Here is a 22,939-nt window from a genome sequence, read left to right on the forward strand (position 1 = left end):
GTGCACATACTTGTGTGGTTTCAAAACAAGAAAGCTAGTGTACTTTAAAAATACAAAACATTTGGTGTCTCAGTAATGATAGGTGATTTTATGAACCACAACACCCAAATACACTCAGAACTTTACTTATTCATCATGCCAGGTAACTGTTCAATACACAAATTGCTTGAAGTTCAGCTTTAAAGTGTCCTGAGATTTTAATTGTTTTTTTGCCTCTCTCTTTTGTGTGACAGCATCACTCCCCTAGCAAATGCCTATAGCAACACTTTGCAAAAACCAGAATCCATGTCACTGCTTCCCTTAATAATATCCCATAGGTATGGTTACTTGTTCTACAAGCTTAGCTGAAAACCTCAAGAGTCTCTGGACCATCTGGGCGCAAAACCCAGACAAAGACAAATAAAAAATCATCACCAAAACCTCTGTAAATAACAACACAATCAAAACTTCCAGTATTGCTTACTTTAAAAAAATGCAACACATTCCCTTTAAGATAAGGTTTACTATTTATTCCTGTATCTTAATCCATCTTCTGAGTCATTGTTTCATATACAGCTTGATTTCCTGAAGCTGGAGATGTGGTAGTAATTGCTTACCTGACTCACAGGCAAATGTCTTTGATGTCTCATCATGAAAAATAATTGCCACTGCATGCTTCTTTGTCTCTCTAGGCAGTCTGGTTATGTTTTTGATGTTGTGAAGCTCAGTTACCTTGAAGTGAAGAGAAACATATTTTAGACCAACATATAAATAGTACAGAACACACCCCAGATGTTCAGTTTTCACTACAATCACCACATTGTCGGATCACCATCTGAATTCATTTTCTTGTAGCTGAGAAACAATATACAAGTGTGTCAACAGCTGTAGAATTGTCTACAGAATGTATCTTCTGTCAAAAATGTATGTTTTTTTTCATTTTATGAGAATGTGCGTGAAAAAGTATTAACCTATTCTTTTTCCTCTAGAGTGGCTTTGCTCTCTCCCTATAATACAACAAACTTGTGTGAATATACAAAATGGCAAATCTGTTATAATAATAATTGGAGATATATGAATCTCCTAGAACTGGAAGGGACCTTGAAAGGTCATCAATCAAGTCCAGCCCCCTACCTTCACTAGCAGGACCAAGTACTGATTTTTGCCCCAGATCCCTAAGTGGCCCCCTCAAGGATTGAACTCACAATCCTGGGTTTAGCAGGCCAATGCTCAAACCACTGAGCTGAGCTATCCCTCCCCCCCCAGAATTTGTAGCAAGTATGTTGCTGTTAAAGAAATAGCAGTATCTTATTAGCCAAGGGAAGCAGGCAATTAATTGTACCAATTAATACCTTACACCTTCATATTGACACTGTGTCATTTATCTTTAAAGTGGAATTGGCAGCTCCAGTGCCGTCCTTGTCAGAACTAGAAAGTCATGATTCTAACTTTAACTGTATTGATCCAAAAATTGAGAAGGTCCAGGAAAAATTTAGCAAGAAGAAATTAGCCATAATATTAAAAAAAAAGTATAAAAATGCAATATATATTTCCCCATCCTTCAAGTCACATGGATAATTTCAATTAGCACTAAATGGGAGAAAAATACCCAGAAAAATACGAGTACTACTAGTACTGCCTCTTAAATAGTACTTCCCATTACAAGGCCCTGATTTTAGTTCCTCAGAACTTTGTGAAACTTTAACCGTTTGGGCTGAAATTTTCCAGGCCAGGTGTTTCTCTCATGCTGAATTGTTTTGAAATTTTTCAGCCAAAACAGTTCAGCTATTTATAAAAAAGCTGCTAAGGGTTTTACCCATAACAACAAAATTCTGGAGACCATTTTTATGGACAGCTCTAGCACTCAGATTCAAGGACTAGAAATTTGGCAGGGGGGTGACCTTTTTTGTCACCAATGGGCCTTTTGCTGTCCCCATGAAAATCTGCCCAAATTTGGCCAATTTATAAGCATTTGAAAAAATTCCCCTTTGCACATGCTCAGTAGAGACTTCAGGGATTTTAGCTGCTAAACGCTCACAAATTTCTATTCACGCTGAACATGTTCCAGCCCAGGGCTACAAAGGACTTTCCCTAAACTTGCTTGTTTGGGTTGCTACGGGCTGTGAGGGTCTGGACTCCGGACCTGAGAGCAGGGAGTTTATCTTGTGAAAGAAATGACACTCCTACTCCCAATGCCCAGAATGCAGAGGTCAAAAGAGCTAGATCAGCTGGGAGCAGTAGAATGCAGAAGGAAAATGATCAGGATGGGAGAAGGTAGAGAGTGGTACTGAAGGCTGGCAGTGGGGGAAGAGAGGGAAAAACTGGGATGGAATTTGGGGAAGAATATGACTGGTTGGGCAAGGAGACTGAATTGGAATTCAGTAGGTGATAGGGGAGACAGATTGGTGAGGAGTTGGAGGGAAACTGGAATGGCTGGGAAAAGAGATTGGGACCAAGAACCATGGGGTGCAGAGGGGGAGAACGTGAAGATGGAGGAGAGACAGATCTGATGAGGTACCAGAATAAAGGAGAAGAACTAGGACTGGTGGGACAGAAAGACAGGGATAAGGAGCTGGGGGGGGGGGCATTAAGATTGGATGAGGAACCCAGGGAGGGAGATCGGAATTGTCTGCCAACAAGGATGGTAAATATTTGTAGAGAGAGAGAGTCAAATTGGATGACACACTAGGGATGGGGAACAGGACAGGTAATGACTGGGGCAAGGAGATTGTGTCTGGGATGAGAAGCCTGAGGAGTGGGGACCGGGACTGGATAGACAAGGAGAATGGGATTGGAACAAGATGAAAAGGTTGGGGAAGAAATAAGACTGGTACAAAGACAGGTCAGAAAGGGTGGCGCACCAGGGTCTGTGCCCACTAGCACACATTCCATTCTACTGCCTGGAATGGAATACCAGATTCCAAAAGTCTCACAAAAGCTCTGCTGTCAGCAAATTTCTGTCAAACTGACTGGCAAAGGGTCCCATCTCTCTCTAAACAGTGGTCCAAAGACAAAATGACAACCTACTACTGCTACCAGTTACTCTTTAGGTCAAATGGCAGAGGTCTGTGTGGTTGATCTAAAGGTTCCAACCCTGCTGATGAACTATTTGGGTGTCAATATTATGCCATACAATGGAATTTCGGGGCTTTTCCCCCCGTTTGCTCTCATAAAAACCTTGGAAGTTGTACACAAAGGATCTATGTTAAAAAAACATTACTGAGGCCTAATCTCCACTGGCAAACCCTCCTAGTGTAGATACACTGATAGTAGCAAAAAGGTTCTTTTGCTGATATACACTGGTGGTTCCCCAAACAAAGTAAGCTCTACCAACAAAAAATATCTCTGCTTTTGCTGGTATAATTGTGTCTACACTAGGGTTTTTGGCACTTTAGTAATCCTGTTAAAAAACAAAACAAAACCCTAACTGACATTACTATACCTGCAAAAGTTTCTAATGTAGATCTAGTCTAAGATTGTAAAGTCAAGCACTCAAAAGTTAGGAAATACATAATTAAGGTTACCTGTGCAACCTTAACTCACCCCCCTTGTGAATATGAATTATGATGCAGTCTTTAATTACATGATCACATACTATATATTCCACAAGACCCCTGCCTCAGGGCACAGGATGGACAGTGCTCATTGAATAAACAGCTATTCAATATTTTGTTTTATCTTCATTGTTCAACATGTGGCCCCAAATCTTATGTACTGCACACTGCTCTGAAGACAGAATTGTTCATTTCCTCACAGTTTTTTTTTTAATGGCGCTCATCACCATAGTATCTGAATACCTCATAAACAATTCATTTAATATTCACAATACTCCCCCACCTCCATGAGGTGAGGGGATAGTATTATCCCATTTTACAAATGGGAGCTGAGGCACATAGAGATTACAGTCAAAAGTATCCACTAATCTCAATTAGTGATTGAGAAGCTCTGCAAAGAAGGAAGGGGGAAAAATTCATTAATTAATGGTGGAAGGGAAGGAAGCCCAGAATCCAATAACTGAAGGGCAGGAAGATGCCAGAATTTAATAAATGTAGGGGAACCCAAAATTAATTCACTAGAAGATAGGAGGGGGCAGAAACTCACAGGCTCATTAATTAGGAAGAGGATTTAGGGCTCAGAAATCATGTGTTTGATTGAGTGGAGGGAGCCCAAATTAACTAACTGAGGTGCAGGTTAGTTCTCAGTGTTGGATTACTGGGGGAGCTCAGAATCTATTAAATAATTTATTATCAGCAATCCATGGACATAGGGGTTGGGAAATAGGTTTCACCCATACTCTGAGTCCCTCTCAACTTCGCCATAGGGCACTTGGATGTCAGTGACGCAGAGAAAACCCCAACACTCTGGCACCAGGAATATGGCCAAAATACATGTGGGGGGAGCATTCGAGAGGAGTGGCTTTCTCTCTTCCCAGACTTCTCAAAACCCCAGCCAAGCTAGCAATGTGGTTATTTACTGGTAGAGGAGTGAAGATGTAAATTAAAAAGATGTAGTTTTGGACGATTTGTAGCCTTGGAAGTATGAAATCGCAGGTACTTTTCACTATGGCTAGCAAAGTTGGGCCCATATTTTTAAAGGTATTTAGGCACCTAAGGATGCAGATACGTGGTTAGTGAGTTTTTTCAAAGATGCCTAACTGCTATTGACTAAAGATTATGTGTTCAGAATCTAAATAGATAAGTAACACTATAACAAGCAAGAAATATAGATGACCCTAATTAAATGGGGAAAAGCATATGAAGAGGGTATTGGATATATCTGCATAAATGGTCGTGAGGACAACATTCAGAAAAACCCAGTACAATACCCACTAAATTAACAATGGACGGTTTCTCTCTCTGGAGCAGGAGGAAAGGAAATATTAGATAATAATCTTCAAAAGCTTTGAATGATGACACGATGTCATAAACTGTATCAAGAACTCTTTAAACAACTCTTCAGCCAGAGGTGTAAGCTATTCTAGGTAGTGATTTTTTCCTTTACCATTTGAGGATTAAAGATTATCAACATGATCCTGCAGTAAATAGTTCCTGACCTGCCACTGATTTAAAAAAAAAAACTCCAATCTGGGCACCAAAACAATATAAGAATTTTGACAGTAACTCAAATTTTATTCAGAGGCTACTATCAACAAAACTGGGGAGACATATTTAGCCATCCATACAGAAGCAAAAGTTTCTACTAGTCCCTCATACTAATCAGTATATTAAATTACATCATGCAATAAATAATTGTATTAAAATACATCAGCAGTACATTTTCTATTGAAAAATCAGGATCAGTCACACACAGAGTAGCATTCAACAGTTGGAAGTAAGCAGGGGATGAGTCCTTCTGTTTCTCTTACTGGGAAGAAATGCACTGCCTTGATTTTCATGGGAGTCTGATACAAACCTTGGGAGCAGGGCAATACACAACACCTGTTTGCTTTACTCACGGTCTAAAGACATCAAAACTTCAGTGGCACAACAGACATGGGTACAATGAAAAACATTTAATCCTTAAATGGGAGACCATTTTCTGCCACATTCTCTTTGTCCTTTTCTATGTGCTATACCCAGCACTGAGCCGCCATGGTTCTCCAGATTTTCAGTAGATTGTAAAGTTCCTTGTTTTGGTGGGTCAAGTACAGCTGCATGAAATTCACATTTTGTTTCATGGGATTTTGATTCCTAAAATGTTGTGGGCTCCCTGCCACTCATATTGGTTGTACATGGCAGGGGGATAATTCTTTGTTGAATAATGCATAATTTCATGTAGAAAATATGCTTATTTTTTCCATAAAATTCATGAAATTTTCTATGGAAATGGGCCTATTATCAACACCATAAGAAAATATTTGGAGTTGTTTTGCATTTAATTACAAAAGCACTGTTATTAGAAACCTCTCAAGGTTTAGAGCCTGTTCTCAGGATTTTTCTTGGTCAATAAAAATAGAACTCTAATACTGAAATTTTTTAAATGGCTACTTCTCTTGCCACTAACGGGACATTGCCAACTTGAAATCCAGCCATTTCCTGAAAGTGGAGTTACAATTACTTTCAGGTACTCCCAACTGCTCCTAAGCCTTCCTTATGACTTTGTGGTTTTCAAGTCACACATTTTCATTTTTTAAAAGTATTTCTCACCTATTCCGGTATGATATGCCCACACAAATATCAGGACAAATTGACCAAAAGGCTACACAAGTGAAACTGACTACCGAGAAATAGTGAAAAATAGACCATACTCAAAGTACTGCCAAGTACATAAAATGGACAAAACTGGAAAAAAAAACAGTCAAGATGTTTGTTTTCTTTAATATTTTACTGATAGCAATCTCAGACAAAACTGTCCTGTTAACTGATGCAAAAAGAATCACCTTAGCAATGGTAGTGGAGCCTTCCCAAATGTGGGTGGGTCGCCACCCCCTCCATGGCTCCACTCCACCCCCTCTACCCCAGGCCATCCCCGGCCAAGCTGGAGCAGGCTGGGAGCCACGGACCCTCCACCTGCCTGGAGTAGGGGGGGGGGCAAGAGATCTCCCAGCCCTAGTCCACGCCCAGCAGGCCCCCTGCTCAGGGTTTGTGGCTCCTGCACAGCTCTCCCCAACCCAGCTCCGGCCAGGGGATGGGGCCTCAGAGCCGCAGCGTGTCCATGGTAACAGCTGCACTGTGTGTCCAGGCAGCTGTGGGGAGCCATGGTGTGGACCCTCCACCTGCCCTGTGTGAGGGGCCCTGGGGGCAGGGATATGGGCTGCTCTCTGTTCCCCCCTGTCTTCAGCCCCGGCAGGTGGAGGGTCCATGGTGCCCCATGCTGCCCAGGCTCCCTGGCTGGTCTCCAGGTGCTGGCCTGGCTGGGTAGGCGGGAAGGCTCATGGCAAAAAGTGGATGGGCCAGGCCTGTCCACTTTCAAAAAGTGGGAGGACCATGGCTCCACCAGTTCCAGCGCCCTTGCACCTTATCAAAGAAAAGAATCCAGTTTTCACATCATTTAGCTTCTGGCATTTTAACAACTCCCTCTGTTCTTAATGGGCCAGGTCCTCAGCCCTCTTACAGCAATGCAAAAAGGGATAGAAAATTGTCTTTAAAAGCCTGCTGGGGATTATCCTTATATAAGGGAATCACTGATTGGCAGAAAGCTAGCATTGCTAGCTCCTCAACTGCTCCTGCCAGTTCAACTTGTACTGAGGACCAGATAAGTTCATGACTGCTCCTAGCATCAAAATGTGGAAAGCTAGTAGAAAGCAACTTATGCCTCTGTAGTCAAGTGTGCTAAGTGCAAGATCTTAAATATCTAGTTGTGCTTGTGTCCACACTTACATTTGTCTTCCACTGCTGTAAGTGGCCTATTATGCCAACATAGTAATATCACCTCCCCAAGCAGCATTGAGCCAAGGTCAAGGTACAGAGATCAACACAGCAGATATGTGGACACTGTGCTACCTGTACCAACCCTAACAGTCATCCAGCAGCTGTACCACAATGCCCAACACTGACTGATCTGGTCACCATTGTGAACTCTACTGCCCAGGGGTTATGGAGACTGGAAGCCACCCCTCTCCCTTGAACACCCTCAAATTTTGTAAATGCCTTTTCCTGATTTCCTGTCTAGCAGCTCTCCATTGTTGCGTGCAACTGCCCAGCTGACCATGCCGGCTACATGCTCCAGACACACTCCAGCCTGGAGGAGACAAAAGATATTGGATCTCTTGGGCCTGTGGGTAGAAGAGGCTGTGCAAGCACAGCTATGGGCCTGCCATGGAAACGTGGATATCTTCAAGCAGATTGCTCAGCCTGCCCCGGTGGTTCCTAACTATTTTCTGTGGCTTAACCTTGGGCCCCAGGTCCTGGTTCCATTCTATGGCTTGACCCCACCGCTTCAGCTCTGGACCCAGGTTATTGACTGTGGCTCGACTTCCTTCTCCAGTCCATCTATGGACATGACTGTCCGGCTGTGGTCCCTGACATCCCCACTCATGAAAACTCCTCTTTCTCATCCTTGTATGTGCCTGTCATAAGTAGTTAGTTAAGGGTTAAGTTCTACCTGTAAAGGGTTAACACAGACCTGGTGAAACACCTGACCAAAGGACCAATCAGGGAAGAGAATTTGAAAATCCCAGAGAGCGGGAACTAGGGTCTCTGTGTTCTTTGTCTTCTGTGTTCTCTTCTCTAGAACTACACCAGCCCAGCAGCTTAATCAAGTCTGTCATCTTTTCTGACTAATTTTTTTTCTTTTCAGCTAGAGTAGTTAGAAGTACTGGGTAATTTCATATAAGATTCCTGTGTCTGCAATGCATGTTTGTACTTGTGAAGAGAGAGAAAAAGGATCCAGGATTAATAAGATTACCTATGAATATCTATCTTCTCTATCTAGAGATATTATTATTTTTTTTTTTTTTTTTTTTTTTTTTAAACTCTTTTAGGTTCAGGACTTGGTTAAGTTCCTTACCTGTGGATTCAGGAAGGAAGCTAGGCGTCCTCTGTGGGAGACAACAAGGTTCTCAAAAGAGAAAGCAGGAAGGAGAGAGGGAGTGAAGGAATCTTTCTCCCTCTGTGATTTGATCTGTGCCCCAGGGAAAGTCTGGGGAGGAGGAGGAGGGAGGGGGGGTGTCTCGATTCGAATCAATCAATGGTGGTGGTGGGCAGAGAGGAAACCTACCCTAGGGGTTAGGTGGGGAGAATACATGCGGGTCCCCATCTTTGAACGACAGTGCCTGAGAGCAATTATATTTCTCAAAATATGTGATGATGTTGTAGTTCTGTTGGTCCCAGGACAATAGAGAGATGTGGGTGAGGTAATATCTTTTATTGGACCAACTGCTTCTCTCTCCCACCAACAGATTTTGGTTCAATAATAGATATTACCTCACCCACCTTGTCTCTTTCAGATTTCTCAATGGCTTTCATTCCAAGGCCTAGCTATGAAGTTTTGCTTTTACTTCAGATTGTTTTTCCCCCACTCTGCTAAGCCATCTAAGGGTACGTCTTCACTACCCGCCGGATCGGCGGATAGCAATCGATTTCTCGGCGTTCGATATATCGCGTCTCATCTAGACGCGATATATCGAACCCCGAATGTGCTCCCGTCGACTCCGGAACTCCACCAGAGCGAGTGGCAGTAGCGGAGTTGATGGGGGAGCCGCGGACGTCGATCCCGCGCCATGAGGACGGGTAAGTAATTCGAGCTAAGGTACTTCGACTTCAGCTACGCTATTCACGTAGCTGAAGTTGCATACCTTAGATCGACCCCCCCTCCAGTGTAGACCAGGCCTAAGAGAATGCCCTTGTGATGGTTGCTCCATTGTTTGGCAGTTAGACCAATTCAGCCCTAATAGCTTGCAATCACTGGTCTTATGATTATGGGTGGAGGGGGAACTGAAACAATGCTCCTTCTGACATTCCAACTGGTCATCTCAGAAATCCTATAACACATTTTGGGATATAGACAAATATATATTAACAAGCACTCCCACATTCATCAAAAAGTAGCTCTGCCACATTCAAGTCGTTCAACTGAATGGTCTTTCCTAGCCTCATTGCCTACGAATCTATGGAAAAAATACATGGTAAAAAGTAAAGTTTTTGCTTTGCTGTTCAATGGACACTCACAATCACAGTCATCAGGTCACTAGTTTTCGTATGACTGTGACAAAAACTTAATATTTGGAGTATTTTCCTTACATTGTAAATCAAAAGTCAAGAGTTGGCCCCCTTCAGAAAGCTTGTACACCAGATTATTACTCAGTGAAAAGAATGTCGACTGTCCAGCCTAATGCACAGTCAAACTACTCTAGCTATCCCAGAATGTTTTTGTTGTTGTTTAGAATGGGTAATTTTGTTCTAGTGATCAGTCACTATGATCATATATTGGTACTCCACTACATATTAGTGTACCAGTTAACACTACTGCCGATTTTTCTATTAAGCCATTGTCTATTTCGCAGTAATATGGCCCTTGTTTCTGCAGCACTAACTAATCTCTGTTATGTCTAGTGCTGTTTCTGAGTCCAGAATCTTGTTCTTTTCCAAGCCAGGTCTCTGATGCAATGTCTCACAATGCTGTCCAAGGACCAATTTCAGATGGTCTATAGAGCTATTTCTGTTACAGGGATTAAACATATGGAAGTCTTGAAATTCTTGATAGCATAACCTAGCATTCTTTATGCAGAGATGATGTGTAACTCTTGATAGTGGGGGGATGGCACAATTTAAAGGTTAGGCCACCCCTGAATAGCTTGAGTCATGGCCTGCCCTAGGCAGATCCCCCTTACCCTCACTCTCTACTCCCAGAAAGCAGCAGCCATTCCCTGCAGCACCCAGCTATTGCTCCTGCCTCTCCCCGCAGGGCACAGCTCACAGTTTGCTCATTCTCCGAGATCACTGGACTGGCTCAGCTTCACCAGCTGCTGCGCAGGGCTGGCTCTGAGTCAACAAGAAACCCATACACGGGAGTTGGGCAGCCCCTGCCCCGCCCCAAGCCCTTGAAAGCTGGGTGGTTTCCAGCTGTGGCTTCCAAGCCCCTCCATCTCTCCCCCCACCCTTGCAGCCAGGGGCTCTTGCGCATTAGACACCCCGTGGCCCTGGTTAAATGCCCCCCAGGTCTCTGTGCAAGACCCGAACAAACATTGGGGTAGGCGCCCAGCCTCACGGGCCCCTGCAAGCCTCTGGCAAGTGTGGCATTTGCCTTCCACGCGCAGCCCTGATGTGGCTGGAGGGTCGCTGTAGGTCAGCACCAGGGTGACAAAGGGCGTCTCTGTTTTGAAATAAACTACTGTGCACTCACGTATTTAGAATCCACTCCCTTCAAAAAAAGAAATACAAATAAAAATATAAGCCCTGGCAGAAATCTGGGGGAGCACATAGTGTCGCCTCTGTCTGTAAGTGTTTCCAAAGGCTTTTTAGACAAACTAACCCCCTCCCCATCCAAAAAATACTACACAAGAACAAGCACCTTAAACATCCACTCCATGTCTTCATTAGGTGTGGTTTTGGTATGAAGTCAATTGTGATCATATTTGCAGATGACATCAAAATAGGAGAGGTAATAAACTCACAACACAGAAATGATCTGAGCTTCACCATCCATCCCCTTTAATCTACTATATATATAAAAAAAACTATTATGCAAAAAAAAAAACCACACACAAAAACGGAATTAACAACATACATTCTTAACCTCACCATTCATTTGCACTGTTTTTGGTTACACCTACTTCGTTTATATCTCTGCATAAACTAAATTTTTCAGGACAAGTGCTTTGTTATTATGGTGATGGGGGATATACAGGTAAATAGATGGATCAATACACTGATAGTCTTCATATCTGTCTTTGAAGCACAGAACATATTGTTAATACCATATTAATAATCATAATTAATAATACAGCAGTGGGGCTACAGGCATCAATAAGAGATTTGATTATAATAAATGTAAAATCCTACATACCAGGAGATGCAGTGAATTGCACAGATACAACATGGGATGACTAACTAATAGCTGAACCAATCACACTGAAATGAGTTCATTTTCATTTTGCTTACTTAATACTCTACTAAAATTACTTTCTTATTCAACCAGGTTATACTGTGGAATTGAGATTTACTGGGGAGCGGAGGAAGGTCCACATTAATACATGTCTTAATCTATGCCTTGTAAAGTTACAAAAGAGATCAGCTGCAGTATTCATTTATGCAAATAAATCTTGTCTGTGTATATAACTCACATCCAGGAACATGATCCTAAAATGATATATTTAAACAGCTCACTGCTCCACAGTGCAGTCCTAAATTATAGTCAGAAAATAAAGCCCTATGACAAACAAAAACAGATAATTGAAGACATGCAAAAACAATATATAGAACTACAGAAATGTAGGACTAAGGGACTTTGAGAAGTTATCAAGTCCAGCACCCTGCACTGAAGCCAAGTAAACTAGACCATCCCTTACAGTTTTCTGTCCAAGCTGTTATCAAAAGCCTCCAGTGATGGAGGTTCCACAGCCTCCTTTGGAAAACTATAGTTAGAAAGTTTTTCCTAATATCTAACTTAAATCTCCCTTGCTGTGGTTTAAACTCACTACTTTTTGTCCTACCTTCAGTGGACATTGAGAACAACTGATCACAGTCCTCTTTATAACTGTTCTTAACATGTTTGAAGACATTTCCATTTGTGATCCACTATAACTCCCGATCCTTTTCAGCAGTAGTACTACCTAGCTACATATTCCCCATTTTTGTAAGATTCCTAAGTGAAGTACTTTGCACTTGTCTTTATTGAATGTTATCTTGTTGATTTCAGACTAATTATCCAATTTGCCAAGATCATTTTAAATTCTAATCCTGTCCTCCAAAGTGCTTGCAGTCCCTTCCAGCTTGGTGCCATCTGCAGATGTTATAAGCACTCTCGTCACTCCATTATCCAAATCATTCATGAAAATATTGAATAGTACTGGATCCAGGACCGACCCCTGTGGGATCCTACTAGGTACCCTCCCAGTTTGACAGTGAACCACTGATAACTACTCTTTGAGTATGGTCTTTCAACCAGTTGTGCACCCACCTTGTAGTAATTTCATTTAGACCACTTTTCCCTAGTATCATCAGAGGAAATTGAAAAACACCAAACATTTTATTCTTAGGCATGTCCTGTCTGAATAATTCTAAAAATATGTACTTCCTCATATTTGGAAGTAGGACAGGGAATGTTCTTGAGAGTCCATATACCTCACAGTATTTACATTGCACAGATTCTGGAAATTGCCTGGGTGGAAGGAAAGGTCTGAACTGACATGAATGGATTTGTATTTTCTAGCATGCCACTAGGTTCCTGTCACTACATTTCTATTAACAACAACAATAGAAGTAGAGGAAAAGGACTGCAAAATGTAACTGTTCATCCTTTTCTTTCTGAATAATGGCCCACATGTGACCATCTGCTGTGCAATACCAAGCACATAATGACGTGAGGAAGGGACAGCCAATGGAATGACAAAGGGCAGCAGCTCTGCTGCATTCTTACTTGGGCCCCAGACACTACAGAAGTCCCTCACTCCAGAAGGGACAATGCTGCAGGAAATGGAAGGAGCAACTGCTAGATGTACAGTGATCCAAACAGAAAATTGCATAGTGCTTGAGTCAGCAGTAGCTCCCTTTACATGGTTGAACCCTACTGACACCAAGTGGAAGTTGTGCTGGAGTTGCATAGCTTTGTGGGTCTAAAGGAGGCCATGCTATCATTGAGAAACAAGGAGAACCAGGAAATGTAGAAGTCCGGGTTTAGAGGGGGATGTGTGTCCCAGATCTATGAGTATCTCAGGATATTTGTGGAAGCTGAACTCAACCGATATGGGACAGCAAATCCTGCCCTGCTAACCAGAATAGTTTAGGATTAAATGCATTTTCTTGGCTCTAGTGCAGCTTTTTATGGATAAGGACACAGCATGAGGCCAAGCACAAATATGGAAGGCTGAAAAACAAGCTTGAACAAAAAAAAATTAAAAAATCTGGATAGTGCAAAAACTGTTTTAGAGGGGTAGTGACAAAACTGAATGGAGAACAAGAGAACAGATAAGACAACACAGAATTAGATGAGGAAGGTTGAAGAGTCTATCAACAAAGTAACTATGAAGGAAGAAGAAAAGAATAGAGGAATGAGAGAAAATGTAAATGAGACCAGAGACTACTGACTGAGCACACAGTTCTTTTCATCCCTGCAGGTGGATTTCCCCCACGACAGGGCAGGCAGTAGTGCCAGTAATGCCATCCTCCAGGAGTTCTGCCAGGGAGAGACATAGTGGCCTCTACCCTTGCTCCCCAGGGCATGCCTCCATCCACTTGGCCTGACGAGAAACGCTTGCAAGCACCTGCCTCCAGGCCCAACATAGGCGGCCTCCATCCTGGCGAGCTCACATAACAGGAAGGAGACTCAAGCCTCATGAATGGAAAAGGCTGATAAGAGAGAGACTAGCCTGAAATAAGTGAGAAAGAATAAACATACAAAACGTAGACAAGGTACAGTCAAGAAAGGTTACTACAAGAAAATGAAAATTTGACAGGAGAAAATATGCACAGCTCAGAAAATGAACATTCTATTATTTCTTATTGCCTTTTTATTTTAAATTTGATCTTTTAAAACAAAAAACATTCTGAAGATCAAAATTCATCAGTTATTTTTGAGAATGTAATCATTATTTTAAATTTTGAACTGAGTGAAAAATAAATAAAAATCTTTCATTTATTCTTAGGATTTAAATAATTTAAAAAAACCTGGAAATTGTATTTATCATTTTATCTGTAAAATTGATTGACCTTCACCTTCAACAGAGCATCATTATCATCATCATTAAACTGACTCCCAGGAAATTCACCCTGCTGCACCCTGTCATCATATGATGCAAAACCTGTCCAGCTACCAAACAAATCCATTCCAGAATTCTTTTGTCTTGTTGCCATGAAATTTAATTTTTTTTTTTAAAAAAAACCCTATCATTTGATGGGGGGGGGTTGCTATATATTTCACAACATATATTAAGTGCTTCACAGTCTCTACAAGTTGGGACTAACAAATCTGCTTGGTCACTGCAAATTTTTTGTGTAGACTGGCATTCATTAGGTAATAAGGCAGAGCCCTCATCACAGCAAGTTATTTCACTTTGTGTCTTGAAGTACACTACTATAATGTTTCCAGAACTGAACAACCGCTGTGTAATCCGTAAAATGAGCCAGTCCACTGGGGTTACAGTGTTCCTGGCCAATTGTCTGCAGTTGTAAAATGAAGTTTAAAGCCTCATTGTGATCTCTCTTATTTTAATCACCAATTATTTTTATAGCTACTGAAAAAGAATTGCCTTTATACTTCAAAACAATACTTTGTATCATGCAGACAAAGATTAATCAACCGTAATATAAAAACCCCAACCTCCACGATTCCCCCCATATAATTTTCCAAACTGTACCATTCATTTTAATTCACAAATTGAATATCATAGAACAATCATCTTGGTGCATGATTAAAATATAAAAACCTCAGGGAGAATTGAGAGTTTGGAAATGTTTTAAATAAGGCATAATTTGGTTAAAAGAACCTTGCAATTTAGAATCCAAATTTAGATTTGAAAAATAAAGTAGTTTTGAAGATGTGGGGAGAGGGAGTTTAAAACAAAACCAAATATGAATAGCAAACATCTCATTATCTTCATTCCAAATGTCAATAAAGATGTTTTTTAAAATGGATCAGTCACCTGATGTGATGGGAACGCAAACACAATAGCATTGTGCTTTTGTCTGAGAAACAGAAATGGAGACTGATTAGTTTAGTGTAATCATCCAAGCAGGTAATAATACATGAAGTTCATAAATGGTGAATTATTTCACTTTTAATAATATATTTAGATTATTACAGTATGACAATACTAGTAGAGTATGCCAGTCAGCTTCCATCTTTCATCCATCATAATGCTCTCCAATAGTCCATTTGGGTCCACACTTTTCACAATTGATCTGAATCCAAATGTGATTTTTTTTCCCCCCTGAAACATGTGTGAAATTTCAGTTTCAGTAAAATCAAAAGTAAATATACCTTTCCAACTTTTAAATGTTGCCCCTGGTTTGCTAAAAATGACACCATTATCAGAACTCCAGATCTGTCACTAACAGCTGTTTATTAAGTTTGAAGCTCCTTTAGAACAAATTTTGACTAAAAATTCACTTGTGTATGTATAGCAGAATATTTTCATTAGGGTTTAACAAAGCAATAGTCTTTGGAACTACTGAACTACAGAATTCTGCTCTTTAAAACTATGTAAATCCAGACACACAGTTTCCTTCAGCAGGAGTAGGTGTTGAACTCTACACAGATGAACTTGTGAAATCATGAAACCGTCAGAGCATAAGTCTGATTTACCCCATTTTAAATAAAGTGAGAATTTGCCCCAATGATTTTTAAAGTTTTTCATCAGACAAATTAAAATGAGACACATCTGTGTGTATTTTATTGGACAGGCATGGCTTTAACTGACTCCTGCAAAATTCAGGTGTACAAAATTCAGGGCATAATTTGCGCCCACAATTTAAGTCTCTGAGTCGGTCAAGGCGCTCCATGTAGGTACACTACTGAGCTGCATGTAGTGTCACTGACTTCGAAAGGATGCTGTCTATGTGGAGCTCATTGAGGAATCAGGGCCTAGCATCTAGCACTGATGCGTCTCCTCAGACAAATAAATTAAGAGATTTTGGGCCTGATTTAGCAAATCACTTAAGCATGTGTTTAACTATAAGCACAAATAGTTCTATGCACTTAAAATGAATCATGCACATAAATCTTTGCAGGATTGGTGGCCTTATAAAATACATTGTAATAAATTTAAAGTTACCACAATAAGGCTAACATTTTCAAAACATGTAGACAAGCCCTTAAATGAATACTTAGTTGGTGGCAAGCTGGGGTGTAAATCAAGCCCTCATTAGCCTGCTGCACATTAAGTGTCCATGTGAACCCTGCTGCCACACGCTAAAAGTTTTTTTAGTGAAATTTGATTTACCCTCTTTGAAAGGAAAGTAGATAAAAGCGCACTATGGAACATTTAGTGTGCAGCAGCAGAGTGCACAGGGACATTAAGTGCACAGCAGGCCAGGGCAGGATAGATTTACACCCCAGCTTGCTACAAAATAAATGTTCTTGTAGACAAGCCCTAAGCAATATGAGAAATGTTGGCTATATCTAGTCTAACCACAGTGTGGTCTACGATAATGTGAACTACATACCTTTTAGTTCACACCAACAGTGTCCACCCAAGCCAGGAACAGTGTGCAACACATTGTTGTGCTCTGCAATTCACACTCTGCAATGCAGTGACCTAGGCACTTAGGAGCAGGTCTACGCTACACAACATAGCTACCATCTCTCGGGGAGGTGAATTAACCACGTTGCCGGGAAGCTCTCCTGTCGGCTTAGTAACATCTTCACTGAAGTGCTACAGCGGTGCAGCTGCACCACTGTAACACTGTACATGAAGACAAGCCCTAGGAATCTTTTATTCTAAATGCAAAGGCAACCAAATGTATGCATTTACAATCATTATAGTTGCTATGTATAAGAAATTAATCATATTATATTACTTGTGTGTATATTACTATAGTATATACGAAAGCTGCAACAGTCAATTGGGTAAAAGATATAGAAGGTTTTTATATCAAGCATTTTACATTACAATATATGAAGCAGCACAAAGAAGATAAAAAGATTCTGCCTTTCAGAATTCTGTACTAATTTCATTTAGAAGTTTTCTGAAAAAGAAGGAGGATATTCTGTATTAGAAACCCAAAAGATACTGAGACGTGGGTCCGCTGAGAAAGGAAGCACATGGTGGTTTGAGAAAAGTGAGTGAAAGACTCTGGAATGAAAGTACAACCCCTTGTCTGGGATTTCTGCATTTTTTTAAAATTGACCTTTCTAGTATTTATTGTTCCAAAACTTCTTTTTATTGTTTCTATTGCATCTGCTTTCAAAATTAAATGAAATTTATTAGCTGATTATATGAAAATTCTTTTAGCTTAATTGTCATGGGGGATACATTTGTTTAGAATATCTGTTATGACAATTATCTACAGCTACATTTTCAATCCTAATGCATTTTTAATAGCATTCTTCATCAGCCAGTGATTTGAATTTCAAATTTCCTTCTATGAAGTAGTAAAAATTAGAGACAATTTCTATAGCAATATTCATAATAAATTATTTTCTATTTACTCTAGAAGGACTCTCTTGCAGTAAACATACCAAATGCTTGAATGAGCCTTTTAATATGCATAAGGCTTGTTATATTTAGTCTCTCTTTACTACCACAGAGAGTGAAAGTGACAATAAACCTAAATGTCTTCCCCAGAATCATATTCAACCTTAATGTGTTTGGATCTAATGTTTGTACCTGTTTACTGTTAAGGACATTTCTTGTTCGCATTCCCATTTGAGAATCCTATACTCATTCCATGATTCACCTAACAAAATGCAATGTAGCTTTAAAGGGGGTCATTGCAGTTAAAACTCATACATGCTTAAAAAACAAAATTTCCTTACTAGTGTTACTGATAGTATGTTAGATGGTTAAGTTTGAAATAGTTCAAATTTACTTTTTCCTGTTTATGCTGTTCACTTCTCCTACTTGGATAATAACAGAGTAGTCAATTCCTTTAATCTGTTACACACTTAATCCCCCTCCCCCAACCCTATGGTAAAAGAATGTTATGGTTGCAAAGTCAAGCAACCCAAAGCTAGGAAATACTAGAATTAAAGTTACCTCTGCAAGCTTTATTCATACCCTTGTGCATATGCATTATGATACAGTCTTTATTACTTGATCACATTCTATTTTTTTCCATAGGACCCCTGCCTTATTCCGTGCACATGATGGACAGGGCTCAGTGAATGAGCAGTTATTCAATATTTATGCTCATTGTTCAATGTGTGGACCATGCCTTTACTGCACACTATTTAAACCCTGCCCCAAAGAAAGAATTATTAATTTCTCCATGGGCTTTTCTATGCTGTTCATCAATATAATATCTGAATGCTTCACAGTCAATCTTCATAACTCATCTCTGTAAGGTGAAGGGTTGGTAATATCCCTATTTTACAGATAAGGAGAGAGGCAAAGAGAGACTGAGGTCAAAATTTGTCCATTAACTTGGATGCCTGATTTGAGACACATAGGACCTGACTTTTCAGCATACTTACCATTAGACAGTACTTTATATGTTCAAAGCAAAGATCCCATTGACTTTAGTTGCAGCTCTTAGTGCTTCGCAGTCCAGCAAATTAGACTCTCTGGTCCCAAGTCAGGCACCCAGAAAACAAGTCACACATAATTAGTGATACCTGTGAAAAGTTTAGGTTAAAAATTGCTTGAATGGAACTTTGTGGCAGGAGCAGAGATAGGATCTAATTCTCCAGGCAGTATTCAACTGCCTTAACAATGAGACAATCTTTTCTCTTCATGCAATAATTCTATTTCATTTCCAATTGTGCAAAAAATGATTAAAGGTTCTTAAAGACAACAGCCTATTTAGTACAAAAGCAAACTAATCACGACTATGATCATATTTCTCTCTCTCTCTCTTTTTTTTTTTTTAAGAAATTCCTCTGACTATATAAAAATCAGATACAGTAGTCTGGCCACCTAGGCCATCTGACTTCTTATTATTGAGACCTAATTGTTTTATATGAAAGCACTTGGTGAGACAACTTTCCTTTTCTGTATACTTTTTTTTATCTAACTGTCCTGTCTACCTTACAATTAATTCAAAATAAAATCCCCAATCCTTCAAACAATTCCACACAAGAGTAGATAATGGGACTACACATGTGTAATCATGTGCAACATTCAGGCCTAAATTTGTAAGAGTTCAGTCAGGTCTCTACTCTTCAGTTAGCATGTTAGAATGGTGCTCTCTCAATTACACTGTAGAGGGGAGAAAACAATTGTATTACTTTAATACACTATTAGTTGAAGGGGATTTCATTGTGTTAGTTTATATTCTGCCCTTTGATGTACTGAAACTCTATTAACAGCTTTATTACTGCACAGTTCCAATTATATTTTGTAATTTGCTTTTTGGTACACAGAATGCCTGTTTTGAACAATGACATTATTCAGATAGCTGTATATTTAAAAGGGGGCTGATAATTATTGTAAATTTTACGGTTTGGTGTGCAGAACACTCAGTATATTAGGTTATTCTGCAAACAATTACTCACTTAAATGAGGTTCACTTTAATCAGTTACCATTTCCAAGGCAGCTATCTCCTGACTAATATATATTTTCATCTTTCCACAACCTCCAAATAAAGTTAGTAAAGATGGTTTCTCATCTCACAGTTTAACTACAACATTTTCAAAACACAGGACTAAACTGGTAGGAAGGAAGCAGGTGAGATTTTAAAGAGTGCTTAAGACCCATTTTCAATAATGACTTACACCCAGATTTTTAAAAGCATTTGGGCATTGCAATGCTCAGCATTGCAACACCTAAGTGTCATCTACAAAAATAAATTAGGCACTTAAGGCTAGATTTTTAAAAGATCTTTAGGTGCCAAATCTCCATTGTAAACATAATTCTGGTACTTAAATACATTTGAGAATCTGCCTTTTAAACTCCTAAATCAGCAAGGTGGTCAGGAATGCAATCCCATGCTCTGGGAGTCCATAAACCTCCAACTGTCAGAAGCTATGCCTGGACGAGAGTGGATGGATCACTCAAAATTGCCCTGTTCTGTTCATTCCCTCTGAAGCATCTCGCACTAGCCACTGTCAGAAGACAGGATACTGGGATAGATGGAACATTGATCTAATCCAGTATGGCCATTCTTATGTTCTTAGGCACTTTTGAAGACTTTACTCAAGAGCTGAAGTTTCCACAACCTTAGTAAACTTCAGAGGGACATTTTGAAAACCGCAGATGCATCTGAGTAAGTCTATCAGCCTAAGAATGAAAAGGTTTATAAAAGTAATCGTCATATTAATCACTCTTTAGAGATATTTGTTTAGGAATTTCAAAAAACAATCAACCACATTTTCAAAAAAAATGTAGACAATTATCTTTCTATATTTGTGATGCTATTGTTTATGGTGGATCAGTATTACTGTAAGAAATCTCTCTTTTGATAGTGTCCAAAATAATTATTTTGGAGAGGTAACTTTATGAAGTTTGGTCAAGATTTACAAAACTGATTAGTGATTAGAAATTGAGACAACTTAAAGGGACTTAATCTTTAGAGGGAAGCTATTTAGTTCTCTTTGAGAATTCGCATTGACAGGTAAAGTGAAAAATGAACTTGACCAGATGGTATAATTAAGTTAATATATCAAGGTATGGGCTAACAGGATGGCAACTGTAACAAAACCAAACAATCACATTCATGATTTGATGGATCCAGAGGTTTTAAGATAAGAAAACATGAGCACTATTCATTACAACAGTTGAGGAAGACATGTCTAGACTTCAAAATGAAAGAGAATTTTCAGGCTTGGATATGAGCCAAGGTTTTTAGTTAAGGCTGACAATATAGAAAGAGCAAAACCCAGAATTTCCAATCCTTCTTTTGGTGGATATATATTTAAGCAACTTCCCTCTGAAATTGCAGCCAACCATTGTTATTAATATTCATAATAATCAACAACAATAATAATAATAATTTCCCAAACTTTTGAGGTTCTAAATGAGGCAGACATAACTGCTGATTGGCATCAAACATAAGCAACAACATAATATAATACTGAAATATTCTGCAATATGCCAATGAAAAGAAATTTGACTTGAATATGAATACATTCCAGATTGTATTAATGAGATCAGTTATTTGGGAAGTATGTTTAGGGAAGATAGTTAAGTCCCAGGCAGACTGCAAAGAGCAACAAAAGGATCTCTCAAAATTAGGTGACTGGGCAACAAAATGGCAAATTAAATTCAATGTTGATAAATGCAAACATAATCCCAACTATACATATAAAATGATGGGTTCTAAATTAGCTGTTAACACTCAAGAAAGAGATTGTGGAGTCATTATGGATAGTTCTCTGAAAACATCCACTCAATGTAGAGTAGCAGTCAAAACAGCGAACAGAATGTTGGGCATCATTAAGAACGAGATTGATAATAAGACAGAAAATATCATATTGACTATATAAATCCATGGTACGCCCACATCTTGAATACTGCATGCAGATGTGGTGATCCCATCTCAAAAAAGATATATTGGAATTGGAAAACATCCTGAAAAGGGCAACAAAAATTATTAGGGGTATGGAACGGCTTCCGAATGTGGAAAGATTAATAAGACTGGGACTTTTCAGCTTGGAAAAGAGATGACTAAGGGAGGATATGATTGAGGTCTATAAAATCATGACTGGTGTAGAGAAAATAAATAAGGAAGTGCTATTTAATCCTTCTCATAACACAAGAACTAGGGGGCACTAAATGAAATTAATAGGCAGCAGGTTTAAAACAAACAAAAGGAAGTATTTCTTCACACAGCGCACAGTCAACCGGTGGAATTCTTTCCAGAGGATGTTGTGAAGGCCAAGACTATAACAGGGTTCAAAAAAGAACTAGATAAATTCATGGAGGATCGGTCCATTAATGGTTATTAGCATGGATGGGCAGGGATGGTGTCCATAGCCTCTGTTTGCCAGAAGCTGGGAATGAGCAGCAGGGAATAGATCATTTGATGATTACCTGCTTTGTTCATTCCGTCTGGGGCACCTGACATTGGCCACTGTTGGAAGACAGGATACTGGGCTAGATGGACCTCACCCAGTATGGCTGTTCTTATGTTCTAAAAAGGATGATGGACAGAGGAGAGGTAATTGTGCAAATAGAAAGAGCCTAAAAATGGAGGTCTAAAATTCACATCTTAAAACAAACAAACAAAAAATCACTCAATTTTCACAAATAAATGATCAAATTACAATATCATCTGAGGACAGTACCATCTGTCAAAGGATGACTGCAAGAAAAATGCCTTAGGGAATTTAAATTTGTCAGGGAACAACTTGTTCTGAAATACTTTGATATTAACAAAGAGCCTAAAATCAGTGCAAGATCACCTGGACTGGGGACTGTTGTTCTCCAAGACAACTGTCCAGTGGCGAATAGATCCTAAGCACTGATTTAAACACAACAGAAGTATGCTCAGATTAAAAACAAACGCTGACAATGTTGTGCATTGTTGGGAGCTGTTTCATAAATATATTAATAGGAAGAAATCAGCTGAGGGAAGAAATGCCATAAACCACTAGAAACCATATTAAAGAAACCACTGTTCTAAGTACCACCTAAAATTCAGGAAGTGATCAAGAAATTGCAAAAGCTTCCTTAACTGTGAAACATAGGCTTAGTAAGGAGCTCTTTATGCCAGTATGATTTAAAGAACAACTATAAATAGTGACAGCAAGGAACTGCAGGAAAAA

At 39.6% G+C, this 22,939-nt stretch overlaps 1 protein-coding gene and 1 long non-coding RNA gene across 6 annotated transcripts in view; both read right to left on the minus strand.

Moving 5' to 3' along the window:
* DOK6 (docking protein 6) overlaps nucleotides 1-22,939 on the minus strand; it is a 395,394-nt gene that overhangs the window by 220,773 nt on the left and 151,682 nt on the right. For all 5 annotated transcript variants that reach the window (XR_005593900.1, XM_039523835.1, XM_039523833.1 and 2 more), the window contains one exon: nucleotides 597-711. Coding sequence is in view for 4 of the 5 variants with exons in the window: in XM_039523835.1 (XP_039379769.1) it covers nucleotides 597-711 (115 nt within the window). In the remaining variant the exon portion in view is untranslated. The remainder of the gene's footprint in view (nucleotides 1-596; nucleotides 712-22,939) is intronic.
* Nucleotides 15,405-20,026, minus strand: LOC120397633. Its single transcript, XR_005593901.1, has 3 exons — nucleotides 19,949-20,026; nucleotides 18,709-18,849; nucleotides 15,405-15,505 (listed from the first exon to the last, which is right to left on the minus strand). It is a non-coding gene; the product is annotated as an uncharacterized LOC120397633 (long non-coding RNA).

The sequence above is a fragment of the Mauremys reevesii genome, linkage group 2 (genome assembly GCF_016161935.1).
Source record: "Mauremys reevesii isolate NIE-2019 linkage group 2, ASM1616193v1, whole genome shotgun sequence".
Lineage (NCBI taxonomy): Eukaryota > Metazoa > Chordata > Testudines > Geoemydidae > Mauremys > Mauremys reevesii.